Below are 24,135 nucleotides of genomic sequence, written 5' to 3' on the forward strand. Positions count from 1 at the left end.
GGGAAGTTTTCCTTTCCCCCACACCCTCTTCAGCATTTATTGTTTGTACTTTTTGATGATTGCCATTCTGACTATGTGAGGTGGTACCTCATTGTAGTTTTTATTTGATTTGCATTTCTCTGATAAGTAGTGATGTTGAGCATCTTTTTATGTGCCTTTTGGACATCTGTATGTCTTCTTTGGAGAAATGTCTATTTAGATCTTCTGCCCATTTCTTGATTGGAATTTTTTTTAAATATAATAAGCTGCATGAGCTGTTTGTATATTTTGGAGATTAATCCCTGTTGGTCGCTTCATTTGAAAATATTTTCTCCCATTCTATGGGTTGTCTTTTCATTTTATTTATGGTTTCTTTTTCTGTGCAAAAGCCTTTAAGTTTAATTAGGTCCCATTTCATGTACCCCAATGTCCATTGCAGCACTATTTACAATAGCCAGGCATGGAAGCAACCTAAATGTCCATCAATGGAGGAATGGAGAAAGAAGGTGTGGGAGACATATATCCACCTCTAATGGAATATTATTAAGCCATAAAAAAGAACAAATAATGCCATTTGCAGTGACATGGATGGGCTAGAGATTGTCATGTTGAGTGAAGTAAGTCAGACAAAGACAAATATCATATGATATCACTTATATATGGAATCCAAAAAAATGGTACCAATGAACATATTTACAAAACAGAAATAGAGTCACAGATATAGAAAAGAAGCTTATGGTTAACAAGGGGGCGAGAAGGGGAGGGATGAATTTGGAGATTGGGATTGACATTTACATACTATGTGTGTTAGTCACTCAGTTGTGTCTGACTCTTTGCAATCCTATGGACTGTAGCCCACCAGGCTCCTCTGTCCATGGGATTTCCCAGGCAAGAATACTGGAGTGGGTTAGAATACTGGAGTGGGTTGCCATTTGATAACTAATAAGAATCTACTGTATAGCACAGGGAACTCTACTCAGTATTCTGTAATGACCTCTATGGGAAAAGAATCTAAGAGTGGATATATGTATATGTATAACTGATTTGCTTTGCTGTACCGTGGAAACTAACACAACATCATAAATCAATTGCACTCCAATAAAAATTGATTAAAAATATTATCAAAACTTTATGATTACTGTATCCATCGTGTCTTCATTTTGTCCAGAGCCTGTCATTATGTAAACAGTGAAATTTACTGTGTCAGTTGCTTTGAATCTTAAAAAAAAAAAGTATTGACATGCAAATGACTCTGTAAGCTCTGTGTAATTCACTCGAGGAAATCTGCATGTGAGGTGGCAGAAAGAGCCTGCAATCAGAGAGACACGTTCATCATACTCTGTATGCAGTCCCTCTTTGCATGGGCTGTCCCTGTAAGGGATACTGAAAATCTTCTTCTCCTACAGCTTTTTCACCAGAAACCCCTCTTCCCGCGCTCTGAACCGAGGATTTAACTGTTCCTCTTAACCACCATTTATTATGTCTGCTATGTACCCAGCTTTGTGCGAGGTGATGTCTTGTGTATTGCCTCTGTCCCTGGATTGTCACTATGCCACTGGTCATTTCAGTGGGTTTGGGATGCATCCGTGATTGAGATTTAAATTTGAGCTTTCCAGGGAAACTGTGAAAACTTCTAGACATAGACCCCTCTTTGCCATGTACGACTGTAGTTGTAGTGGTAAGTCCTTCTCTGGTTCCCCAAACTGCATAGAACAACTTGGGTAGTAATTACACTGATGTTACAGGCGAGTGGGCTCTTCAGCGCTCTCCTTTTCAGGGGAGTTACTGGTCATGCTGCAGGACTCTGTCAACTGAAGTCTCATAAAAAGAACAAATACCTAAATACATCTTGATGGTCCCCCTGTGCTGTCCATGGAACAAAGCCACTACCCTGGGCTCCGTCCCAGATTTCCACAAATTGTCAACCGTCTGTTTACTGGATCTTACTGGGCCCCCAGCTGGATTTGGGATTCACTCCTTTGGGGGTGACTTCATCTAACAGAGGCCAGCGGATGGCACAGAATCTGGCATGCTATTACAGTCCAAGCGGATATGGAGCAAGGCACAGCTGCAAGATACTGCAGAAACCCCAGGCATATTGTCATCCTGCTCACAACCACGAGCTGTGGTGTTACCAGGATGGGAATTGAAAGCTCATACTACACTGAGCAAGCAGTGAAACCCATGCATTTTGGGAATGAAATGAGTAGTTTAGACCTAATAAATATGCAGATCAGGGGTTTTGTTTATGTTTCTGTCATCTGTGTCCTTTTTAGGGGAAGGAAAATTTTAATTCAGTGAAAAGCTCCAATCCCTGGGTCTTGGGGTGGTGGCTTGAGAAGGGAAACCCTGGAGGACCCTTTAATTAACCTGTGAATGTGCAGGGAAGGGCTTGAGCAAGATGGTGACACCTTGGTTCTGAGGTAAGACACCCCTAGAAAGTAATGCAACTTGAGCTGACTTGACTTCAGCCCCATAAAAGAGATCAAGTGTCCTCCAAATTCTGCTTGTCAAAGACCTTGGATTCAAGGCCAAGGTTAATTTTTATGTTTTAATTAAAAATTGTTTTTCAGATTATCATGCTCATAGTCAACACTTTGCAAGATATTGAAAAGTGTAAAAAGGAAGGAAAAGGGGGCCACATTCATAATTTCAGCACCCTACGGAATCACTAGTGACATTTGGGTGTATTTGAGCCAGTGTCCTGTTTTGTCTTTTAGAACAAGTCGAGTGGGTGAGGCACCTGGGTAGATGGGTGACTTTCTGTCACCTCTCTCCAGTGATGGGAGGATGGGCTCTGGGGGTGGACAGGAATCCAGTCACCCTGGTGCTATGAGATGACAACAGAAGTGTGTCTACAGATAATGAACATGCCTTCACTTGCCCCTGCTGGCTCAGAAGGTAAAGAATCAGCCTGCTAATGCAGAAGCTGCAAGAGTTGTGGTTTTGATCCCTGGGTTGGCAAGATACCCTGGCGAAGGAAACGGCAACCCACTCTGGTATTCTTGCCTGGAGAATCCCGTGGACAGAGGAGCCTGGTGGGCTACAGTCCATGGGGTCGCAGAGTTGGACACGACTGAGTGACTAACAGTACACTTGTCCCACATGGTGCACAGCCACCCTCCTCTAAATATGGGGCGGGGAGAGAATCCAGTCTGACCGGGGAGCCCCACGTTACAGACTGCAGAGAGGCACCACGGCAGTGGCAGAAAGGGTTGTTAACAACACAGACCGCAGAGCTAGCACACCTGGGGTCAATCCCAGCTGTCCTACCTGAGAGCTATGGGATCTTGGGTGAGTTACCTCATCTCTCTTTGGCCCAGTTTCCATATCTGTAAATAAGGATACTAGAACATACCTCAAAGGCTGTCATGAGGATTAAGTTAGAATACACAATACTGTTATAACAGTGTCTGTCAAACAGCCCTCAAACACCAGGTGTTAGTTTATTTCCTGTTGTTCACATTAGACCAACCTTACCCCTTAAGGTGGGCTTCCCTGGTGACTCAGATAATGATTCTGCCTACGATGCAGGAGACTCAGGTTTGGTCTCTGGATCAGGAAGACCCCCTGGAGAAGGGAATGGCAACCCACTCCCGTATTCTTGCCTGGAGAATCCCATGGACAGAGGAGTGTGTAGGCTGCAGTCCATGGGGTCACAAAGAGTCAGACATGATTGAGTGACTAACAATTTCACTTCACTTTTCACCCCGTAAGGGTATTTCTAATATCTTCTGCTGATACTGAGTTAGCCAAAAAGTTCATTTGGGTTTTTCTGTACAATGAGATAGAAAAACCTGAAGAAACTTTATGGCCAACCCAATACTTAGATGAAGGAAGGCAGAAGGAAGGCTGGATTTAGAAATGGAAGATCTTGGTTCAAGTTGTGACCCAGCACTTACTACCATGTAAGTCGATTGATTTCCATGCACCTAGTTTCATCATCTGAGGTGAACGGGGATAATAAGACCCTTCTCACCAGTTGTTGTAAAAGGATGGGTTGAGACCACAGAAATGCAGAAGTGCTTTGTGGATGGAGAACTGTAGACTTCATACTGGGGCTTTATTTGTGCAACTTTTACCAGGTGAATCTGAGGACAGGCAGCAGAAGCAGGACGGAGGGAAGGACAAACTGTGCTGGGAAAACCCTTGCAGAAAATCTGCAGAGGAGCCTGCTGTCTTACTTGGTGCACTTAGTTGGTGCAGGAGGACCAGGAATTTGTGCGGCTGGTTCCTATGGTTGCCTTGGTAGTGAGAGGTTCCTGGCAGGGCCGTGGAAGTGGGGGAAGGCAGGAGTAGGGGAAAAGAATTATTTTCCTTTGCAGGAAGAGGCAATCAAGTTTCTCTGATGGGCTCCTCCCTGGCCAAGTCTCAGCAGAGGCTGCTGAGGAGCCAAATGCCATGCAGGGGAGGAGGAGACGTCAGGGTGGAGGTCCCTCTCTCACCTGTGGTGAAGGCGGTGGAGGTGATGCTGCTCCGCGCAGTGTCCTGGGCCGCCTGCAGGAGCACCGTGTAGTCTGTGCTCTCGGACAGGCCCTCCAGTCGGATCCACGTGTCCTCTGCGTCCACAATCAGCTCCTGAAAGATGAACCGGGGGAGGGAGGTGGACGGTGGTTAGCAGAGGGGTCACCATGGAGGGGAGTGGGAAGGGAAGTTCAGACCCCACGGTCAGTACTACAGTGACTATTTTTATTCTCTCGTCCCGTATCGTGTCAGGAGAAGACGTTCCAATAAGCAGAAAGAACACCTCCTATGTGGGACTGAGGCCAGCTCCCCTCCCATGGATGCACATTGGATAAGCTTAGCCCTGGGTTATTGAACCCCGTGGTTTTCAGATCACACAGGGTCTCCTGGAGGCCTGAGGAAGGAGGAACATAGGCCTCCCTCTTTCACACCCGCAGACTAGCTCTACTGAAATCTATTCTGTATATTTGGTTTCTGAATATGATTTCACTTAAAAAAAAAAAAGGATTTCACCATTAACAAACATTTGACAACCAATGCTATAGGTGGCCTGTTTCAACTGACCATCTAAAACAGAAATTTGTGATCTCTTTACTTTGGGCTGTATAGATGGAGCCTTTATCATGCTTATAGAGAGGCACATGAGACTGTCAAATTTGGTATCCAGCTCATGTGTGCATGGCCCTGTTAGTGAAAATTCATTCCAATACCACGTACTTATTAATTGGCTTAGAGGCTGGTATCGGCAGCATCAGCCACAACTGAGTGACGCTACAGGGTAGATGCTCCTATTACCTAGAGCAGAAACTGGGGCTCAGAGAGGTTGAGTGTTTTGCCTCAATTTGCACAGAGAGTAAGAGTGGAGGCAAGACTAACACCCAAATGTCTGGCTTGCAGATGAGTGCTCTTTCCTCAACAGCCTGCTATGTATCCGTAATGGCAAACTTAGTTTACTCCCTGTGGGTTGCTTCCAGAAAAATCTCACCTTGCGGCTTCCATCAGTGGATTTGTAGGTCAAGACGTAGTTCTCAATCTCTGCTCTGGGAGGCTGCCAGGAGATCAGGGCACTTTGTCTGGTGACTTCACTGGCTGTCAGATTTTCAGGAGCATCCAGGACTACAAAGAAGAGAAAATGCCAGGAGTGGGCGACCCTCCAGCTCCTCGCTCTTTGATGCCAGGCATGTGGACCAATTTGTCCACCTATGTGATCTCTGGGCTGCTCACATGATGACCCCAGTTCTAGCTTGGACAGGAGCATAAAGGACACTCCTGGGCAGAAGGTAATCATTCAGTGTCATGATCATTCCTGAAGCTATTCCCCCTTCCCTCACCTGGTCCTCTGGGTCTGGATGTGACATCTTCCAGTCTGAAATCATGACCTTGTTAAACCTGCATGTCTGTGAGTTCACTCTTGAATTTACATCATTCCCACATGTATACTTTTGTCTACTGTTCTCCTGGTCATGACTGCACCTGGCAATTCTCTCCCAGTATTAAGCCCTTTAGTTCCATCAGACTTTTATGGGCCAGATGCATTCCCAATACTGGCCTCTCTTGACCTGGATGTATTGCTCTCAGCCAGACTCAGGAAAAGAGTTGCAGCCCACTTTCACTGGCGTTTGGGCTGCATTTAACTAAAATAAGAATGCCTCATAACCGCATTGTCCAAAACCTATAGACTCTAGTCTAGTCCAGCCCTTGGAAACTGATCATTTTCAGGATCCATAAAGGCCTCCCGGGACATTGACATGGAGCTGACCGTTCGAGTACTCACGGGTAGAGAAGTTGGTACTGACGGTACCACTGGTGAGAGGCCCACTGGTGGCATACATGGTGACACTGTAGTGGGTCCTAGGAAGCAGGTCAACAAGCTGGAATTCCTCACTGTCGCCATCAACCAGGATGGTCTCTCCGGCAACTAAAATCAGATGGATATGGATAAGGATTGAATAAGACTATTCAACTTAGGAAAGACTTATCCAATCCAAAGATATTCCTTAAAAACATGCACTATTAGAGTATTTTGGAAAAAATCCTTTAGAGGTTATTTAACTTAGCATTATATTCCATACAAATCTCCTTTCTCATCTTGTTTTGCATCATAATTGAGAAATTATTTGGAGGCCGATTAGTCTTTCGTATAACATCTACTTCGGTCTCTGGAGTTAGAATAAACCAAATCGTTTGTTTCATGACCTCTTCCTGCCCTTCACTCTTCCTAATCAGGTTTTCTCTCCTCTAGACTAACAGCATTCAGCCCAACCCCCATTACATGTATGAAAGTGAAAGAAAGTGAAGTCTCTTAGTCATGTCCGACTCTTTGTGACCCCATGGACTGTAGCCCACCAGGCTCCTCCGTCCATGGGATTTTCCAGGCAAGAATATTGGAGTGGGGTGCCATTTCCTTCTCCAGGGGATCTTATGAGATGATTCTAAAACTGTCACATTCCTGGCCACCTTTCTCTAAACAAGGAACAGTTTATCAGTGTCCCTGCTGAAATGCAAAACTCAGAAGAGAATCAAGAACAATAATTGAGATGAGCTGACAACGAAAGAAACAGGTTAAGACTCTGCTTTTATTTGTGCCAAGTATGTATATTAATCCTGGTCCTTGGATTTTGTTATCATAGGCTGAGACTAAAAATCATCAAAGATCATGTTTATAACCCCTTCCCAACCTTACCTTGTATAGTTGATTTTTTGCACCCATGGGAAGGGATTTGCATTCATTTTGACTTCATTTTTCCTTGTTGACTGAGTGTGGGGCTACCATTTCAGTTTACTAAAATATATCTGAATTTGGATTCTAATGATCACAGTGTTGTTTGAAACATAAATTTGGTATTCATATCTTTTCTATATTCATTCAAGCTGTTGATAAAACTGTTCATTAGATCAAGGCCAAGCCTCTTATTGTGTCTTGAGAATACTTCTGAGTCATTCAGCATTTAATAGAGTTTACTGGGCACTTCTCCAAATAATGGCAGGGCTGAAGTTTCAATTTTTTGTGGTCTAATGACATAGAAAAGTATGCAAACAAGTTAAAATCTAAACTAGCCCTTTGAAAGAGCTCATATAATGGCTCTATCTTTTTAATATCCTCCTTTGCAACATGATGCCAACAGTCAATGCTTCAGCCACATCAACTATGGCAGTTCCTGTGACTCTCCAAGCTTTCTCTCTAAATGCACCACAGGCTGCTCTTTTTCTTGGAATTCATGTCTTTCTCCTAATCTCTTTTTCTTTTCCTCTTTTTCTCAGATCTAAGATCTGCCTTCTTTCTTCCCCTCCACACCCTCACTCCAAATCATAGCGGCCCATCAGGTGTGGCAGACTGGTGTGTTTTGTACTTGCCCATATCATGACACTGCTCACACTGGGTTGTAACTCTTTACTTGTCTGCACCCTCACGAGAAGTGAATTCTTCGAAGATAAGAACTCATGTTTTGCTTTGAATCATTGTAGTCTCAGAGAGTGTGTGGCACTTTGGAGGAAAGCAAAAGTAGTTGTTGAATGGATGGAAATTGCTATGATGGAACTCTGTGCTTCATATCTGTGAGCAGGTGCATCTGACTGCCCTAAGTGAATAATGAGAGCTTTGATCTAGCAGATCGTGTTGGAACTGAGACTTGAAGGATGACTTTAGTAGGTAGGTAAGTGGGGAAAGAGTTTCCTGGTAGAGGAAAGAACATGTGCAAACGTACGCTGGCTTGAGAAGGCAGGTGAGAATTGAGAAATGCAGGGTCATAATGTGTAGGGAGGGGTGGTAGGGTTGACGTGGCTTGTGCATGCACACAGCAGGGTTAGGATGTATCCATAGTAATGATGTTCATTCTCTGGGGAGAGTCAGTCATTAAATCAGCTATGGAACTCCAAATATGACCTACCATGTAGTTTTCCATCTCAATGGGAGGTGAGCCTTTCTAATGCTTTGCTGAGATACTGATGTGCTAGCAGATTTGCCAGTGAAAAAAAGGGAGGCTCAAAGGGGTTTAGGCAAAACTCATACTTTCTGACCCTGTGCTGGTATGTAGTAATCATTAATTCCTTTCCAACTTATTTAATAGTCTGTTTTGGTTTCTACTTTCCCAAGCTTTGACAATCAGTTTACTTTGCAGCTTATAGAATTGACTTAATCTGTCATTTTTGAAAATCAAGACATCTGCCTGCCTTCTGTCTTCTGGTATCTTTGTTCTCTGGATTCCTGCCTATAACCCACAATATTCTGTGAGCACATGTATAATTTAGCTAGAGAAATAATTTCCTAGGCCTGGACACTTGAACTACTCATTAGCATTCTGCTTTGGGCTTCTCTAATCAACTTCAAATAGTGTTAAGGTGAGTAAGTATGGCAAAGTAAAAGTGAAAGTGAAGTCGCTCAGTCCTGTCCGACTCTTTGAGACCCCATGGACTGTAACCTACCAGGCTCTTCCGTCCATGGGATTCTCCAGGCAAGAGTACTGGAGTGGGTTGCCATTTCCTTCTCCAAGTATGGCAAAGGAGACATTAAAACTCAAGATCTCATGTTGGCTCAACCTTTGGGGTTGGATATGGGTAGAGAAGATCAAAGCAACAGAAGAATTTAGTAGTTTTGAATCCTTTGTCACCTGTTATCATGGATGGTCCTTTAGTGTTTTCCTCACTCTGTAAAATATCTAGAAAAGTCAACTTTCTTGCCCATAGCATTCTGGGGCAAGTTCTGAGTTTTGTCTTTCAAGTGCTACTTCTGTTTCTGTATTAGTTACATGCCCTTTTTGTACTTTTTAGATTTAACTTTCTCAATTCCCATAGTTGATACAGTTCACAGAGTTTGGGGGCTATCTTGAGGGCTTTATGATGAAATTAAAGCAGGGAAATTTCTAATTTTCTTTCAGATTAAAAAGATTTAAAAAAATTTTTCATATTGGTCTTCAGCCCCAATCCCCACCATTCTCACCTGCCTAACGCATTGACCCGCAGACACCCACCTGCAAAGTGTGTGAGAACAATGACATAGTTCTCTACTTCACTCATGGGCGCCTTCCACTGCAGCAGGGCTTCGGTTGGGGTGATGTTGGTAGCAGTCAGATCCGCAGGATTGTCCATGGCTGAAACAACATAGGAAAATATCAGGTAGAGGTAAGAGGAACTGCAGGATGGAAGAGGAGAGAACTGTCTCCTGTAGTTTCACCTAGAATGCATGTCTGCTGCTGTGTGACACAAAATAATGAAGTGAGTGAAGACCTCTTTTCTTTCTCCCCTTCTGATTCCATTAGCCCCTTCCCCTTTCTCGTTTCTCCTTCCTCTCAAGCACCCAGCACTCCCTTAATTACTCTCAGATCTTTTTTAAAATTGAATCATTAACTTCTTATGTGCAGAGCAGTCAGGTGTTATGGGAGCGTCCCAGGTATGACTCTTGTGCTTTAGACATTTAAACCTAGGTAGAGAAACTAAGAACATATCAAAACTGTTATATTTTTGTAGCTGATGAGCTAATATGATTCCCAGGCTCTTTTTACTTGAATAAATGTTGATAGAAGGGGCATGCCATGTGAAATAGTCTCTGCTGATGAACTGCAGGAAGTGTGGTGGGAGTTCCATGAAGTCAGGGAGTAACCCCAGCACCTAGAACTTAGACATTGCTCAGTAAATACTTGTGGAATGAAGAATGGGACTCAGGTTGCCTTTACAGTCAGATCTGCTCATTGAATTCTTGCTTTGCTGCTCACAAGGCTGACTCTGTACTGAGTCCTGGGCTCTTTTTGTGGCATAGAGAGTCAAGGGATTTGGTCCCCGCTTAAAGCCGGGAGTGCCTGCTGAGGAGCAGAGTTTGTTCATCATAGCACCATATTCTCATTCTCACTTGCACATGTGGTTTAGTCGCTTCAATTGTGTCTGACTCTTTGCGACCCTATACACTGCAGCCCACCAGACTCCTCTGTCCATGGGATTCTCCAGGCAAGAATACTGGAGTGGGTGGCCATTTCCTTCTCCAAAGGATCTTTCTGACCCAGGGACCGAACCTCATCTCCTACATTGCAGGCGGATTCTTTACTGCTCCTGTTCCCTGCCTCATTTCCTTACTGCACCTCTCTTCCATAAAGTTGGAATTTATCTTAGAAATGCAGGTTATTACAGTAGTTTAGGTATCAGGTCAACCTATGTGTCATGTAATTTAATTTTCGAGACCCAGCTATACTATTGATCTCTCCCTCTCCTCTAACTGAAGGTTAGATTGCTTGTCTATGTCCTTTATTTCAAAGAAAGAACCATTTACAATTTTAACATCCGAATGGTGTCCATAATCTATGCCTTGAACAAGGTCTTCAAATGCAAGCTTCCAAAAAGAAACAAAGAAGAAAAATCTTAAGAGACTACATTTAGCTTGACCTCTCTGAGACCTACCATGAGACCTTGAGGAGTAATCATTGCCAAAAGTTATAAAATCATAGACCTCACACTAAAGCAACAGCAACAGCAAAAGAACAAAATAAAACATTTCTGTGAGTAATCTGGTTGTTGGGAGTTGCCAAAATAGCTCTGCCTGAACTTGAAGGATGGAAACTGGGTCGGTGCACTATTGAATATATGCTTTAGAGATACTTGCTTATAACCAAGAACCCAAGGAGTGAGTTTTTGACCTAAGTTGTTCTCTTCTACTTTTGGGTTTGGAGGCTCGTGAAGTCCATTTTATTATCCTCCCTGAGAAAAACCCTAACTTCTTTAATGTGAATTTCTAAGACTTAGAGGAATGGATGAGGAGGGCTTCTTTATACTCACTGGGCATCCCTTCAGGTCAACATGTGCTGATACTTTGATGGTCATAGATATCTTGATAGGAAGGGTAAGATTGAACCAAAAACACGGCTGCGCTATATGTAGTCACAGGCATGGCAGGACAGTAGGGAAGATGAGAACATCCTGTGATGTCTTCAGGTGAATAACATTTTGAGTTTCTGAAGGAATATTTCTTTGGCCATGGCCTTAGAGATGCTCCTTCTGGGCTAGTGAGCGTATCTACAAAAGCAGTGAGGAATTCCAGGTTGCTCTCATTCATGAAGTACCGTTCGTTCCCTGAGGGAAGTAAGCAGCCTCAGGAAATCCAGGTGTTCTCTTAATGAGGCAAGCTGGATGTCTTCCTGTGTGCTGGGTCAGCGAACTACCAAATATATGCTTCAATATACAGGAACCATATCATCACTAAGAGTTGCATCTGGGGTTGGAACCGAAAACTTTCACTGTTCCCTCTCATGTTTTCTGTGGAAAACCTGTCCTAGTTCTGCATGATGAGCTGGCTGAGGAGTCAGAAAAGAAGGGCAGGGTAGGGGCTGTCGGAGCCCTGCTCTCAAGCCCATCATTTTTTTCCAGAGAAAAGCACCTCCTTCCTCCTCCCTGGATGATAAAGCAAAAGGAAATGTAGTCACTTGGTGGTTCTGGTCATGTAGAATGAGGGGTTTCATGATTCCAAGGGTCGTTACTGGAATAACAGCCCCCTTTGTTTTTTCTCTAAGGTAAAGTTTCCCTGTCAGTCTTTTAAAAAATTAGATGGGATGAATCACACGTCTGTTCTGGAATTCACTTCTGTCATGAGTCTTTGGAGGGTTAGTTTTCATGTTGGAAATGCCATGAAAATGTCTGACCTAAACCAGTAAGAGTCTTAGAGGGTGACTTTAAACTCCTAGTGTTACAGAGAAGCTCCAAGGGAGGAACTTTGCAAATTGCTTCACATAACAATGTGAATCCAAGGAACACCCTGGAGGGCAACCTCCCATCCCCAACCCAGAACCAGTGTCCTCTGGGTTAGCCAGGATGACTGCTGTTGGTCCCAGGTCCTCAGCTGGGGTCCCACCTTGGCCCGTGATGGGGAGACGTGCCCACCTGTGTGCACAAGTGTGCAGATCCGCTCACTCTCCTCCCTGCCCCGCACGCTGTTGAGGCTGATTTCATATTCTGTAGCTGGGTACAGTTTGGTGATGGTGAATTCTGTCACTGTGTTGGGCACCACTGAGCTGTCCAGTCGTCCCACTAAGGAAAAGCAGAAGTCACAGGTTAAGTTCCATGGATCTCACATCAATGCAGCTCATGATACAGGATCTTCCAGGGGCACTTTGTCATGCAGCCCCGATAGACGGGTGCAAGGGTCAGCACCCATTTGGGAGAGAGGGGGGCTGGGAATGTTGGAATTTGAAGAGACCTTGAATGCTGATCCCACCCCCTTATTGTATAGGATCCCAAGAACAAAGGGGGGGGGAACTATTTATTAGGTGGTTTTCTAACAAGCTGGTCTTCAAGCAGTATAGAAAGCATGGCTGCAGACTGGCCCATGCAGCCAAGAGATCCAGTAGTCTGGAAAATTATGCCCCCGACTCACTGGAAGTGAATGTACCCTCTACTTCCTTAACAATTCCACATGCACCAGCAAGAGCTGGCAGGATGCAGGTGAGGTCTGGCCCTATTTCTTCTGACTCATAACTTGGATGGAGCAGCAGTAACAGGACCACCATGACTGTAGTTCCCTCCATATGACTCTGGTATCTTCAGGCATAGGCATCCCCTGGGGTTTTAGTATTGGACTTTAATTCTCTCAGAAAAGTACATGTGACCCTGGCTCTTGGCAGATTCTTTTAGAGATCTTAGTTTCTCGCTACACTGTCTGGATAGTGGGACTGATTATCATGGTTCACTCAACCTGTAAAGGGCCTGCTTCCTATGTGAATATAATCAAACCTTTTGTGTGAGGAGCTGGTATGTTCTGGGTTCCTTGGCTACTCCTCATTACCTACTCTCATTCTGATGGAGCGTGCTACAGAGCGGAGGAAATTGCAGGCAAGGGGGTGATATCCCCTGGGATATACTAGTTCTGCCATAACAGTCTTCATCCAGTTCCAAATTCTATTCATCTTTGAGAAATCAAGTAACTTTATTACCTTGTGTTGGCCGGTAGGATACTCGGTAGTAATCAAAAGATGCAACAGGAGGGCTCCAGGAGACCATAACTGAGTCCTTGGTCACATTGCTAATTGTGATGTCTTTGGGAGGATCAATTCCTACAAGGATCCGGGTGGTCGTGGGGAAAAGACAGAAAGCATAATATGAGAAACAATTTCCTATTTTTGGTTTTATGTGGACCAAGAGCTATTGGTGTCCCAGAGGCAGACAAGACCTTACTTTATACTAGGGCAACCTTAAAACCGTGATCAGGCTGAAGTCTCACTTGAAACCTCATAGATATGGCCAGAGTCATGCATCTGGAGAGTATTTTAACAACATGAAATCAAGCTGTCAAGGCCTATGCCTGTGTAGTGACTCTTACCTATCTGAATTCCAAATGGAAAATATCCTTCAAGTTTGTTGTTTTGTTTTGAAATAGGAGTAATGGTCATTTTCTTTGGGGCAGCTTCTTTTGAACAAACCCAACTCTCTCTCTCTCTCTTTTGTATCAACCACCTTTGGTCAATTTGGAAAAATTGCTATTGACTGTACAGGGATTTCAGAGTACAAGTCCAGAACAAATCCACTTTCCTAAACTGATTTTTTATTTATACTGTATGCTCTGGTTTTTTTTTTTTTTAAACTACTGGCAGGTTACAGGACCAAAACCAGCTGAGTGTTTAATCCACTTGTTCAATTCTTGTAAGTATATAAGAAATCACCCAAACACACATGTCCTCACCCACATCATACTCATATTTGTGACTGTATGTAAGAAGGATGAGATGCAAGTGATTCAGTACATCTCAGAGTACCTGTGTTTTTCAGACAACAAGCAGATCAACCCCATTCTCAGAGTACCAGGTCCCTATATGGTTGCATGCTAGTCTTATATGATTCTGGGGAAACATCATTCACAAATTGAACTGACTGGGCAGTCAAGAGATGGCTCTCCAGAAGAGGAACAGATGTCTCCTCACTGTAGAAGGGTGTCCTCTTGGAGACTAGCTCTCTCCAGAGTTTTCTTCTAAGTTGATAGAAGGAGGACCTCTGGATCAATGCATTAAAGCCCTGGCCTCCTTAAGACATCAAGTCCATCCTACCTTCTAAGTGGAAGCTTCCCATCTTATACATTATGTGCAGCCTTGGAAGAGGTGAGTGTTTAAGAACAATTCATAGACCCTCTCTGGATAAACAAGGTGGTCCCCTACTCCTTGGGTGTTTCTCTTTATAAATTTCATAAAGGTTATCATGGGAATCCCCATTATCACCTGCTGTCAAGCCCTCCAGCCCCACCTGTGGTGATGGAGCCCACGATGGGCTCAGAGGTCACTGTGCCATGGACTGCCACCAGATTCACAATGTACTCGGTAGCTGGCTGCAGGCCCATCAGGACAGCATGCCTCTTGGTGGCATCCAGGGAGACCTCCATCATTTCTTCCTCTTCATCCCGGGGGCTGTAGTTGAGAATGAGTCTGTCTGCCGGAGGGGATGGGTCACTCCAGGTGATGTTCACACTGGAGGAGGTCACGTGAGAAAAGTGCAAATGGGAGATGGGGCGGAAGCCTGAAAACAGACGAAATGAATGGTTCTGAAATCCACATAAAGTGGTGGGGCCACTGGGGTAGAGAAAACATCTAACCAAAGAGGTCTGCTTTCCCTGCTAATCAGGACTACACCTGCACTTGTTAACCAGAGCGTCCACATCCTCACTCTCCTATCTCATCCACTCTCCTTTCTCCAAGCCAGACACTGAAAAATGAATGCCCTCAGCAGTATAAATACAGCATCACCTCTGTGAATTATTCATAATACTGATGGGGGATTTAAAACTTCTATCCTGGAAGGAATTCAACATGATCCCATGGATCCTCTGAATGCCCACTGACTTAGTGCAGGCAGAAAATGAACAGAATTAACTAGTCTGACCAGCATACAGGAAACCAGACAGAATTTTAGGCATGCAGGTTGCCTTGTTCACTTCTCCCCTTCACCTCCAGCCATTCTCTCTTGGGCTTCCCAGATGACTCAGTGGTAAAGAGTCTGCCTGCCAATGCAGGAGACACACAGTAGATACAGGTTCAGTCCTTGGGTTGGAAAGATCCCCTGGGGTAGGAAATGGCAACCAACTCCAGTATTCTTGTCTGTAAAATTTCATGAACAGAGGAGCCTGTTGGGCTACAGTTCATGGGGTTGTAAAGAGTCAGACACAACTGAGTGACTGAGCACACACATACACATTCTTTTTTGAGGTATTTATTAATTTCTTCTCTATCTCTTCTTTCTCTACCTTTCTCTAAAATTCTTCCTTTCTCTAAAGGCAATGGGGTGTTGGAAGAGTGGGTTGCCTAGATGATCTTCTCATCCTAAGATCCACTGATCCCTGAACCCCGCTGAGATTTCTGCTGCCCGGGTACCTGTGAAGGCATCCACAGTGGACTCCAGGCTCTGTTGCCGGCCCCTCTCAGCTGTGATTGAAATGATGTACTCTGCCCCGGGCTCTAGATCTGTCAGTGTATACGAGGTCCTGTCCTTGGGCACGGTGACTTCAGAGGCAATCCCAGAGGATGGGGTAAAGGTAATTCGGTAGTGGTCAATGGGGCCGCTGGCCTTGGTCCAGATGAGGGAGATGGAGGTTTCCGAGGAGGCTGTCACCATGAGGTCTCGAGGACTGTCGAGTTCTGTGGATCAAAATAAGCAGCCTATTTTACGTAAGTTCCACACGAGGGCCAGTATTTATTGGAATTAGGCCCCCGGTGGATTTCTAAGCTATCAGCGGGTCTGCTGACCATGAAGATTAGCTTGTCATTGCTGACACTAATCTCACACTTTGTTAAGCACCTTCCCTTTGAAAGATGGCCAGGGGCTTGGCATATAGATGAATAATCTGCCGGAAAGCATTAGTAACTCAAGATACCCCACTGTGGGACAAAGCTGGCCGCTGATTTTTAAGCTCTCCACTTTCTCCCAGCCTTTCTCAGTAAGCCAACCAGGGCAAAACAGGTGCCACCATCAAGTATGGGTATGCTGTTCCTGGCAACCATAACTACCTCTGTCCCTGGTGCCATTCTGACTGACCTGGCCACAGGTGTGTAGGCAACAAGATCTGAGGACTCCTGGGGACCCATGTCTAGAGGTTCTCTAGAGAGGTTGGTTCTATGCTGGACAATCTCAGGACAGGGATTGGTTCAGAATTCCCAGCCCAGCCCAGGCTGCTACCAGTTACTAAAGTGACTTTGGAATTTGCCTGGGATTTGAAACCAAAATTGTTGGATCCAGAATAGCAAGAGTCTCAGTGGACTTCTCCGTTCTCCAAGCTCAAATGGGTTGTTTCCAAGTCTAGACCTTCAGCCTGTGGCCTTTCTGAAGGTTCTGTCCTATGGGGTGAGAAGTATCACATTCTGCCTGCTGTGAGATGATCTAGCAGGAAACATGACTTGCTACAACACTGGCTTTTATGGGGTTTTATATCTCTGCTCTGTGCAGCAGTGGGCAGCCCTTCAGACCATTGGGTACCAAGTGTGAGGAGAGGGTAGGACTCCATCCTCATGTCAGATGTCAGAGGGTAGGCACAAGAATCAAAGAGTACAGGTAGATGGTGTTCCTAAGCCGGTGATCCTCACCCAGGGACCTGTTCGCTAGGGGGAGTGGCCATCTGACCGGTCCTCGATGGCCCTCAGGTCACAGTGCCCTGGTCTCTTTCCACACCAGTCTTCCTACTCACCGGTTCTGGCATTCATGGTGGCTGGTACGCTTTGCTGTGAGTTCATGACGGCAGATATTCCAATTCCATACTCAGTGCCAGGCACCAGATCTGTTGGTAGATGCAGAAACAAATGTTATCCCATGTATGTCAGGGATGGGGAAGGCTGAATCGGGATGGGGTGGAGCAAATCACCTTAGGCTCCTGTTCAGATCTTGTGTTTAATTCCCTCCTAATTTTACCCATTTGCATTGCATGTGTGTACAGTCGTGTCTGACTCCTTGTGACCCCATGGACTTAGCTCACAAGGATCCTCTGTCCATGCGATTTTCCAGGCAAGAATATTGGAGTGGGTTACCATTTCCTCATTTTGCCTATTAGGAAATCCTAATTTCACCACGTAGGAACTCCACGCCAAGTCAAGAGAATGAACTGGTCAGTGCAGAGCTTCCTCCTTGCTGCTGGTCTCCTTGGGAGGGCAGTGGTGCTGTCCTGGCTAGTGACCTTCAGACTTGTGCTCTACGGTTGGAGTCTCCTCAGGGCACTTAGAGTCTCAGGTTGGCTATAGCTGGTAAGGGCATTTCTTGCTTACACTGTGAACTGGGGGAGTGTATAATTGAGGACTGTGTGGACATAAGCTTGTAAAGCATTTGTTGAACATTGTGGATGAAGAACAAGCTGCACCTGTTATAGACAGGGACTGAGGCCATATGGGGATGTCTGCATCCTTTCTGGGGAGCAACTGTGGATGGACTGTCTCGCTGAGCACAAGGCTGTTGGGTCTTTAATGTAAGGGCATGTAGTAGCTCTGGTGCTGTGGGCTCCCTACCAAGGGCACTTCAATGTGAGGATGACTTCTGGGGGACCCTAAGGAGCTGAAGAAAATGGAAAAAAACTTCCCAACTACATAGGGAAATTCTTTAGGGTTCAATACAAAGGATCACTGGGGATCTCCAAGAATATCTAGAATTATCTGGGGGTGTCTCCCTATCCCCTTACCCACATTCATTTTCAGTTTAACCAGTTTAGTGGATATATTAATTTCCTATTTATGTCGTAGCAAATTACCACAGTCTAGTGGCTCAAAACAATACATCTATTATTTTACAGTTCAGGAGTTTGGCAGGGCAGTATTCTTTCTAGAGATTCTAGGAAAGAATTTATTCCTTTACCATTTCTAGCTTCTACAGGTTGCCTGCATCCCTTGGCTTGTGGTCTCATAATCCATCTTGAAAGTCAGAGGTATAACATTTTTTCAAATCTGTTTTTTTCTCTGAGCTCTTCTTCCATGATTCCATCTTCTACTCTGATCTCTCTGCATCCTTTTAAAAAGGATCCTTGAGATTACACTGGTCTTGATTAGCCTGGGATAGTCTCCTCATCTTAGGATCCTTAACCTAATTACATCTATAACTTCCTTTTGTCAGTGTAAGATGACATAGTCACACATTCCAGGGATTATAACGTGGACATCTTTGGGGACCTTTATTCTAGCACCAAACTAGCATCAAACTCACCCTCATTTATTAAGACTGAAATTGTAAAAAAAATCAAATCATCATCTGTGAGTCCCTTGTTGTCAGTCTGAATCCTTTTGGGTATCTCTTTGTGTAGGCTCAACTAGAACCAAGACTGATGATCATGCTGTTCTGCATTTATATAATAACACTTGTTCTTTTCAAACTACCTGTTTTTTGACAAAAAAATTTTTATAGGAATGCAGTTGCTTTACAGTGTTGTGTTACTTTCTATGTACAGCAAAGTGAATCAGCTATATGTATACATATACATATATTCCGTCTTTTTTGGATTTCCTTCCCATTTAGGTTCCTCACTGCTCTGGTGATCTGACTGTATTTTGACCATTACAACAACCTTATGAGGAATGTGAGATGGGGAGTCTTCCCCATCTGCATTAGTTTCCCTCATGACCTAGTCATCTCCCAAAAGCTCCATCTCCTAAGATCATCACACTGGAATGAGGATTACAGTGGATGAATTTTGGGGGGACACAAACATTTTGGGCTTCCCTGGTGGCTCAGTCAGTAAAGAATCTGCCTGCCATGTGGGAGACCTGAGTGGCTGCCATGACAAAGGATCACAAATTTGGTGGCTTAAAACTACAGAAATGTATTGTCTCCCAGTTCTGGTGTCTAGAGGGCCAAAATCAAGGTATTGGTAGGCCCATGCTCCTTCCAAAGGCTTTAAACAGGGAATCTTCTTGGCTCTTCCTAGCTTCCAGTAGCTGCTGGGAATCCTTGGTGGTGTGCCTTGGTTTCCAGCTGCATCACTCCAGTCTCCATCTCTGTTGGCCCATGGTGTCTTTGTCTGCTTAGGCTGCTATGGGCTGGTGACTCAAACAATAAATGTGTTTCCCACAGTTCTGGAGGCTGAGAAGTTCAAGATCAAAGTACCAGCAGATTTGATGTCTGGTGAGCTCCACTTCCTGGTTCACAGACCATCTTCTCACTGTGTCCTCATACAGCAAGAGAGCAAGAAAACTCTCTGAGGTCTCTTTTATGAGATCACTGGTCCCGTTCATGAGGACTCTACCCTCATGACCTAGTCTTCTCTCAAAGGCTCCATCTCCTAATATCATCACACTGGAATGAGGATTACAATACACAAATTTGCGGGGACACAAACATTTCAGGCTTTCCTGGTGGCTCAGGCAGAAAAGAATCTGCCTGCAATGTGGGAGACCTGGGGTCAATCCCTGGGTTGGGAAGATGCCCTGGAGGAGGCCATGGCAACCTACTCCAGTATTCTTTCCTGGAGAATCCCCAAGGACAGAGGAGCCCGGCGGGCTACAGTCCATGGGGTCACAAAAGAGTCGGACACGACTGAGTGACTAAGCACACACACAAGGCAAAGAATAAGTCTGTGACCAGCTGGAGATGACCCTTGGCTTCTGGCCTCAGGGGTCAGGGCTTTTAGGACTGAATGCCTTACCCTTCCCTTCAGTTCCTCCCCTCCCCAGAGCATCTGTGACCTCCCAGGAACCCTGAGGGAAGAGGGATGATTTTGACAGGAAATGCATCAAGCAACCCCCTTCCTTAACAAGGGCTTGGTTTCAGGAAGGTGAAAGCTGTGTGGGAGCCAGAGGCTTCTGCACTCCCTCCTCAGTGTGGTTTTAGCACAGCCTGTGCAGTGAGCCCCCCAAGCCTGGGTAAGGCAGAACCTACCTGGCCTTACTGACTGGGCTCTCAGGTCAGAATGTATTAGAATCAGCCCCCTTTTTTTCCTCTTCTGAAACTAGCTCCAGTCATTTCCTTACCTTTGGTTCTTTCTATCTCTAAAGTGTCAACATTGGGACTTCCTTAGTGGTCCATTGGTTAAGAATTGCCTTCCAATGCAGGGGATGTGGGTTTGATCCCTGGTTGGGGAACTAAGATCCCACCTGCCAATGGGGAACTAAGCCTGTGAGTCACAACTACTGAGCCCACGCACTCTGGAGCCCACGCACCACAGCTAGACAGAAGCCTGTGCACCACCAACAGAAGATCCCACGTGAAGCAGCAAAGATCCTGCATGCCACAACTAAGACCTGGCACAGTCAAACATAGATAAAAAATAAACAAATATTAAAAAAAGTGTCAACACTGGTGGAGGTGAACTTTGAGGTCTGCTGGACATTAATATTCAGATTCTGCCACTTTCTATTAGGCTGGTTCAAATGCAATTGTGGTGGTTTTGGACTGTGAATTTTAAATCATTGTAACTCATTTCTAACACATCTTTATTAATCAAAATAGGAACCATTACAGTTAACACAATTTTGCCAATGAGAAATAAGCTTGCTTATTCCTGTAGTATAAAATCCATGCTTCAGGCAGTAGACTATAGTCTACTGCAGTAGACTACCAAACAGTGACCATGACCTTTTGTTGGTGCAACAGTTGCTTTGGGAAGTGCTTTAGAACTGATTAGTCCAACCACTTAGATGGTCATTGTCAGCTGTCATATAATATCCACTTTTCATCACACATCACAATCCGATCAAGTAATGGTTCCTTGTTGCACAAAATAAGAGAAGATGACACTTCCAAATGACATTAAAAAAAAAAAAAACTTTTGGTCAGCTCATGAGGCATCCACTTACTGAACTTTTTCACCTTTCCAATTTGTTTCAAATGCTGAACGACCATAGAATGGTCGACGTTGAGTTCTCCGGCAAATTCTCACGTAGTTGTAAGAGGTCAGCTTCAATGATTGCTCTCAATTTTTGTCAACTTCTGATGGCCAGTCACTATGCTCCTCATCTTCAAGGCTCTCATCTTCTTTGCAAAAGTTTTTTTTTTCATTTATTTTTATTAGTTGGAGGCTAATTACTTTACAATATTGTAGTGGTTTTTGTCATACATTGACATGAATCAGCCATGGATTTACATGTGTTCCCCATCCCGATACCCCCTCCCACTTCCCTCCCCACCCCATCCCTCTGGGTCTTCCCAGTGCACCAGGCCTGAGCACTTGTCTCATGCATCCAACCTGGGCTGGTGATCTGTTTCACCCTAGATAATATACATGTTTTGATGCTGTTCTCTCGAAACATCCCACCCTCGCCTTCTCCCACAGAGTTCAAAAGTCTGTTCTGTACATCTGTGTCTCTTTTTCTGTTTTGCATATAGGGTTATCATTACCATCTTTCTAAATTCCATATATATGTGTTAGTATACTGTAATGGTCTTTATCTTTCTGGCTTACTTCACTCTGTATAATGGGCTCCAGTTTCATCCATCTCATTAGAACTGATTCAAATGAATTCTTTTTAATGGCTGAGTAATATTCCATGGTGTATATGTACCACAGCTTCCTTATCCAGTCATCTGCTGATGGGCATCTAGGTTGCTTCCATGTCCTGGCTATTATAAACAGTGCTGCGATGAACATTGGGGTGCACGTGTCTCTTTCAGATCTGGTTTCCTCGGCGTGTATGCCCAGAACTGGGATTGCTGGGTCATATGGCAGTTCTATTTCCAGTTTTTTAAAGAAATCTCCACACTGTTCTCCATAGCGGCTATACTAGTTTTTGCAAAACTTCTTGAACCACCACTGCACTGTACATTCATTAGCAGTTCCTGAGCCAAATGGGCTGTTGATGTTGGAAGTCATCTCTGCTGCTTTACGACCCATTTTGAACTCGAATAAGAAAATCACTTGAATTTGATTTTTGTCCAACATAAATTTCCATAGTCTAAAATACATATAAAATACACAGCAAGTAATAAGTCATTAGCAGAAAAACCTAAAGTGAGAAATACGCATTAAAATAATGTATAACATAACCACATTTATTTAAGAATGTATTCCAATATTGAATGGCAAAGTCCAACAGTGCAAAACTTCAATACTTTTGCACTGACCTAACATACTTGTGTAACTTTGATTCCTTCACATCTTTGAGCTTTATTGTCTGTAGAATGGTTAAGAATAATAGTGTCTATCTCAGAGGGTCCTGGGGATTAAGTGAGCCAATGTAGAGAAAGTACAGTACCTGGCCCATCGTAAGAGTAGCCCATAGCATTATTCCCTTGCTCAGAGAACTATTTCAGGATTTTGAGTCATTTTTTGGTAAGCCCCAGGCAGGTACAGGTTGGTCCTCCGCACACCTGTTGTCAGTTTGCTGAAGCTTAGCCCACTGGCTCTGATGAAACCAGGGATTTAGGGAGTCCAGGTGTCAGTGAGGAGCTGGCCCCTGGCTGGGCTGGTACCTGTCACCGGATTGAGTTGGGCTATTGCAACGCCCCCAGATCTGTTCAAAGCACATATTTATCTCCACCAGTATGTTCGGCAAGTCCCAAGTACATACTTGGCTGGAGAAATTAGATTACCTTTGGGACATACACTACTCTCAGACAACTGATTGAGACCTTCAATTGCCTATTATGAAGTACAAATTTTCCGACGTAGATGAAGGGTGACAGATTGAGGGAGGAAGACAGAAATTATATGTTGCCAAACGGATCCAGCATGTACCGTTTTCATCTGAGTTTCTTATTTATGAAGCTTAAATGAAATGTTCAATAATTTACAACAGAATCATCTTCTCCCAGAAAAGTACAGAGTAGAATTTAAAGTACTCTCTTTCCCAGCTTTCTGTCTAGGGGATAGGGAAGTGGGACTCGCTTATAGGTTCCTGCCTGCTGCTTTTCTTTGATTTTCAGCAGCTTTCTTCCTGTGCTACAAGTGAATTGTTGCTCTTTGCCAGCAGGTAAAATACACTTTCTGCTGGAAGAGGAAATGCATACCCAAGGCATAGCGGGGACACTTATATATCAGCACTTGGAAGACTCCTAGGGATTTCTCACTTTTAAAGACCCCATGGCTTTCTATCAACGCTCCCTTTATCTTTCTGTCCAACTCCTGCAAGTAGCAGCATATGAATGGCTTTGCTCCCTTTTTAACAATAGCTCAGAAAATTCATCCCATGGGAAACCTCCACTCTCCACCCCTTATAGAACTTCACTGGTTCAACTCAGAGGATGACACTTCTCTCAACTCTTTTCCTGCATATCCATTCTTCTTTGAACACTCAAAGCACACAGTTCATGCACTCAACAAACATGACTGAAGGTCTCCTTTGTGCTGGGCACAGGGTTGTGTACTTGATACAAGGGTGAGCTGAATGGAATCACCCTTGTCCTTAAAGAGATAAAAAGAAATCTGTACTGAAAAGGAAATTCATTACTTATTGAGCACCCATATATACATTGGAAGGACTGATTGATGCTGAAGCTGAAGCTCCAATACTTTGGTCACCTGATGCAAGGAGCTGACTCATTGGAAAAGACCCTGATGCTGGGAAAGATTGAAGGAGAGGAGAAGGGGAGGACAGAGGATGAGATGGTTGGATGGCATCACTGACTCAATAGACATGAGTTTAGGCAAATTCCTGGAGATAGTGAAGGACAGAGAAGCCTGGTGTGCTGCAATCCATGGGGTCTTAAAGAGTTGGATATGACTTAGTGACTGAATAACAAGAATATACCAAGCACTGAGCTGCAGGCGCTGGGTAATCTACAAGAATAATAAAAAAGAAAGAGAGGGAATAAAGGAGGGATAAATATCAGAAGAGA

At 44.3% G+C, this 24,135-nt stretch overlaps 1 protein-coding gene across 1 annotated transcript in view; it reads right to left on the bottom strand.

Annotated features, from left to right (window-relative positions):
• The window catches only part of TNR (tenascin R), a 463,187-nt gene that overhangs the window by 28,488 nt on the left and 410,564 nt on the right, over positions 1 to 24,135 (bottom strand). Inside the window, exons 10-18 of the mRNA XM_043924334.1 lie at positions 17,078 to 17,167; positions 15,771 to 16,034; positions 14,650 to 14,919; positions 13,350 to 13,469; positions 12,301 to 12,447; positions 9,411 to 9,530; positions 6,218 to 6,361; positions 5,429 to 5,559; positions 4,425 to 4,557 (exon numbers count right to left, since the gene is read on the bottom strand). Coding sequence (XP_043780269.1) covers positions 4,425 to 4,557; positions 5,429 to 5,559; positions 6,218 to 6,361; positions 9,411 to 9,530; positions 12,301 to 12,447; positions 13,350 to 13,469; positions 14,650 to 14,919; positions 15,771 to 16,034; positions 17,078 to 17,167 — 1,419 coding nt within the window. The remainder of the gene's footprint in view (positions 1 to 4,424; positions 4,558 to 5,428; positions 5,560 to 6,217; positions 6,362 to 9,410; positions 9,531 to 12,300; positions 12,448 to 13,349; positions 13,470 to 14,649; positions 14,920 to 15,770; positions 16,035 to 17,077; positions 17,168 to 24,135) is intronic.

Source organism: Cervus elaphus, chromosome 14 (assembly GCF_910594005.1).
Source record: "Cervus elaphus chromosome 14, mCerEla1.1, whole genome shotgun sequence".
Taxonomy (NCBI): Eukaryota; Metazoa; Chordata; class Mammalia; order Artiodactyla; family Cervidae; genus Cervus; species Cervus elaphus.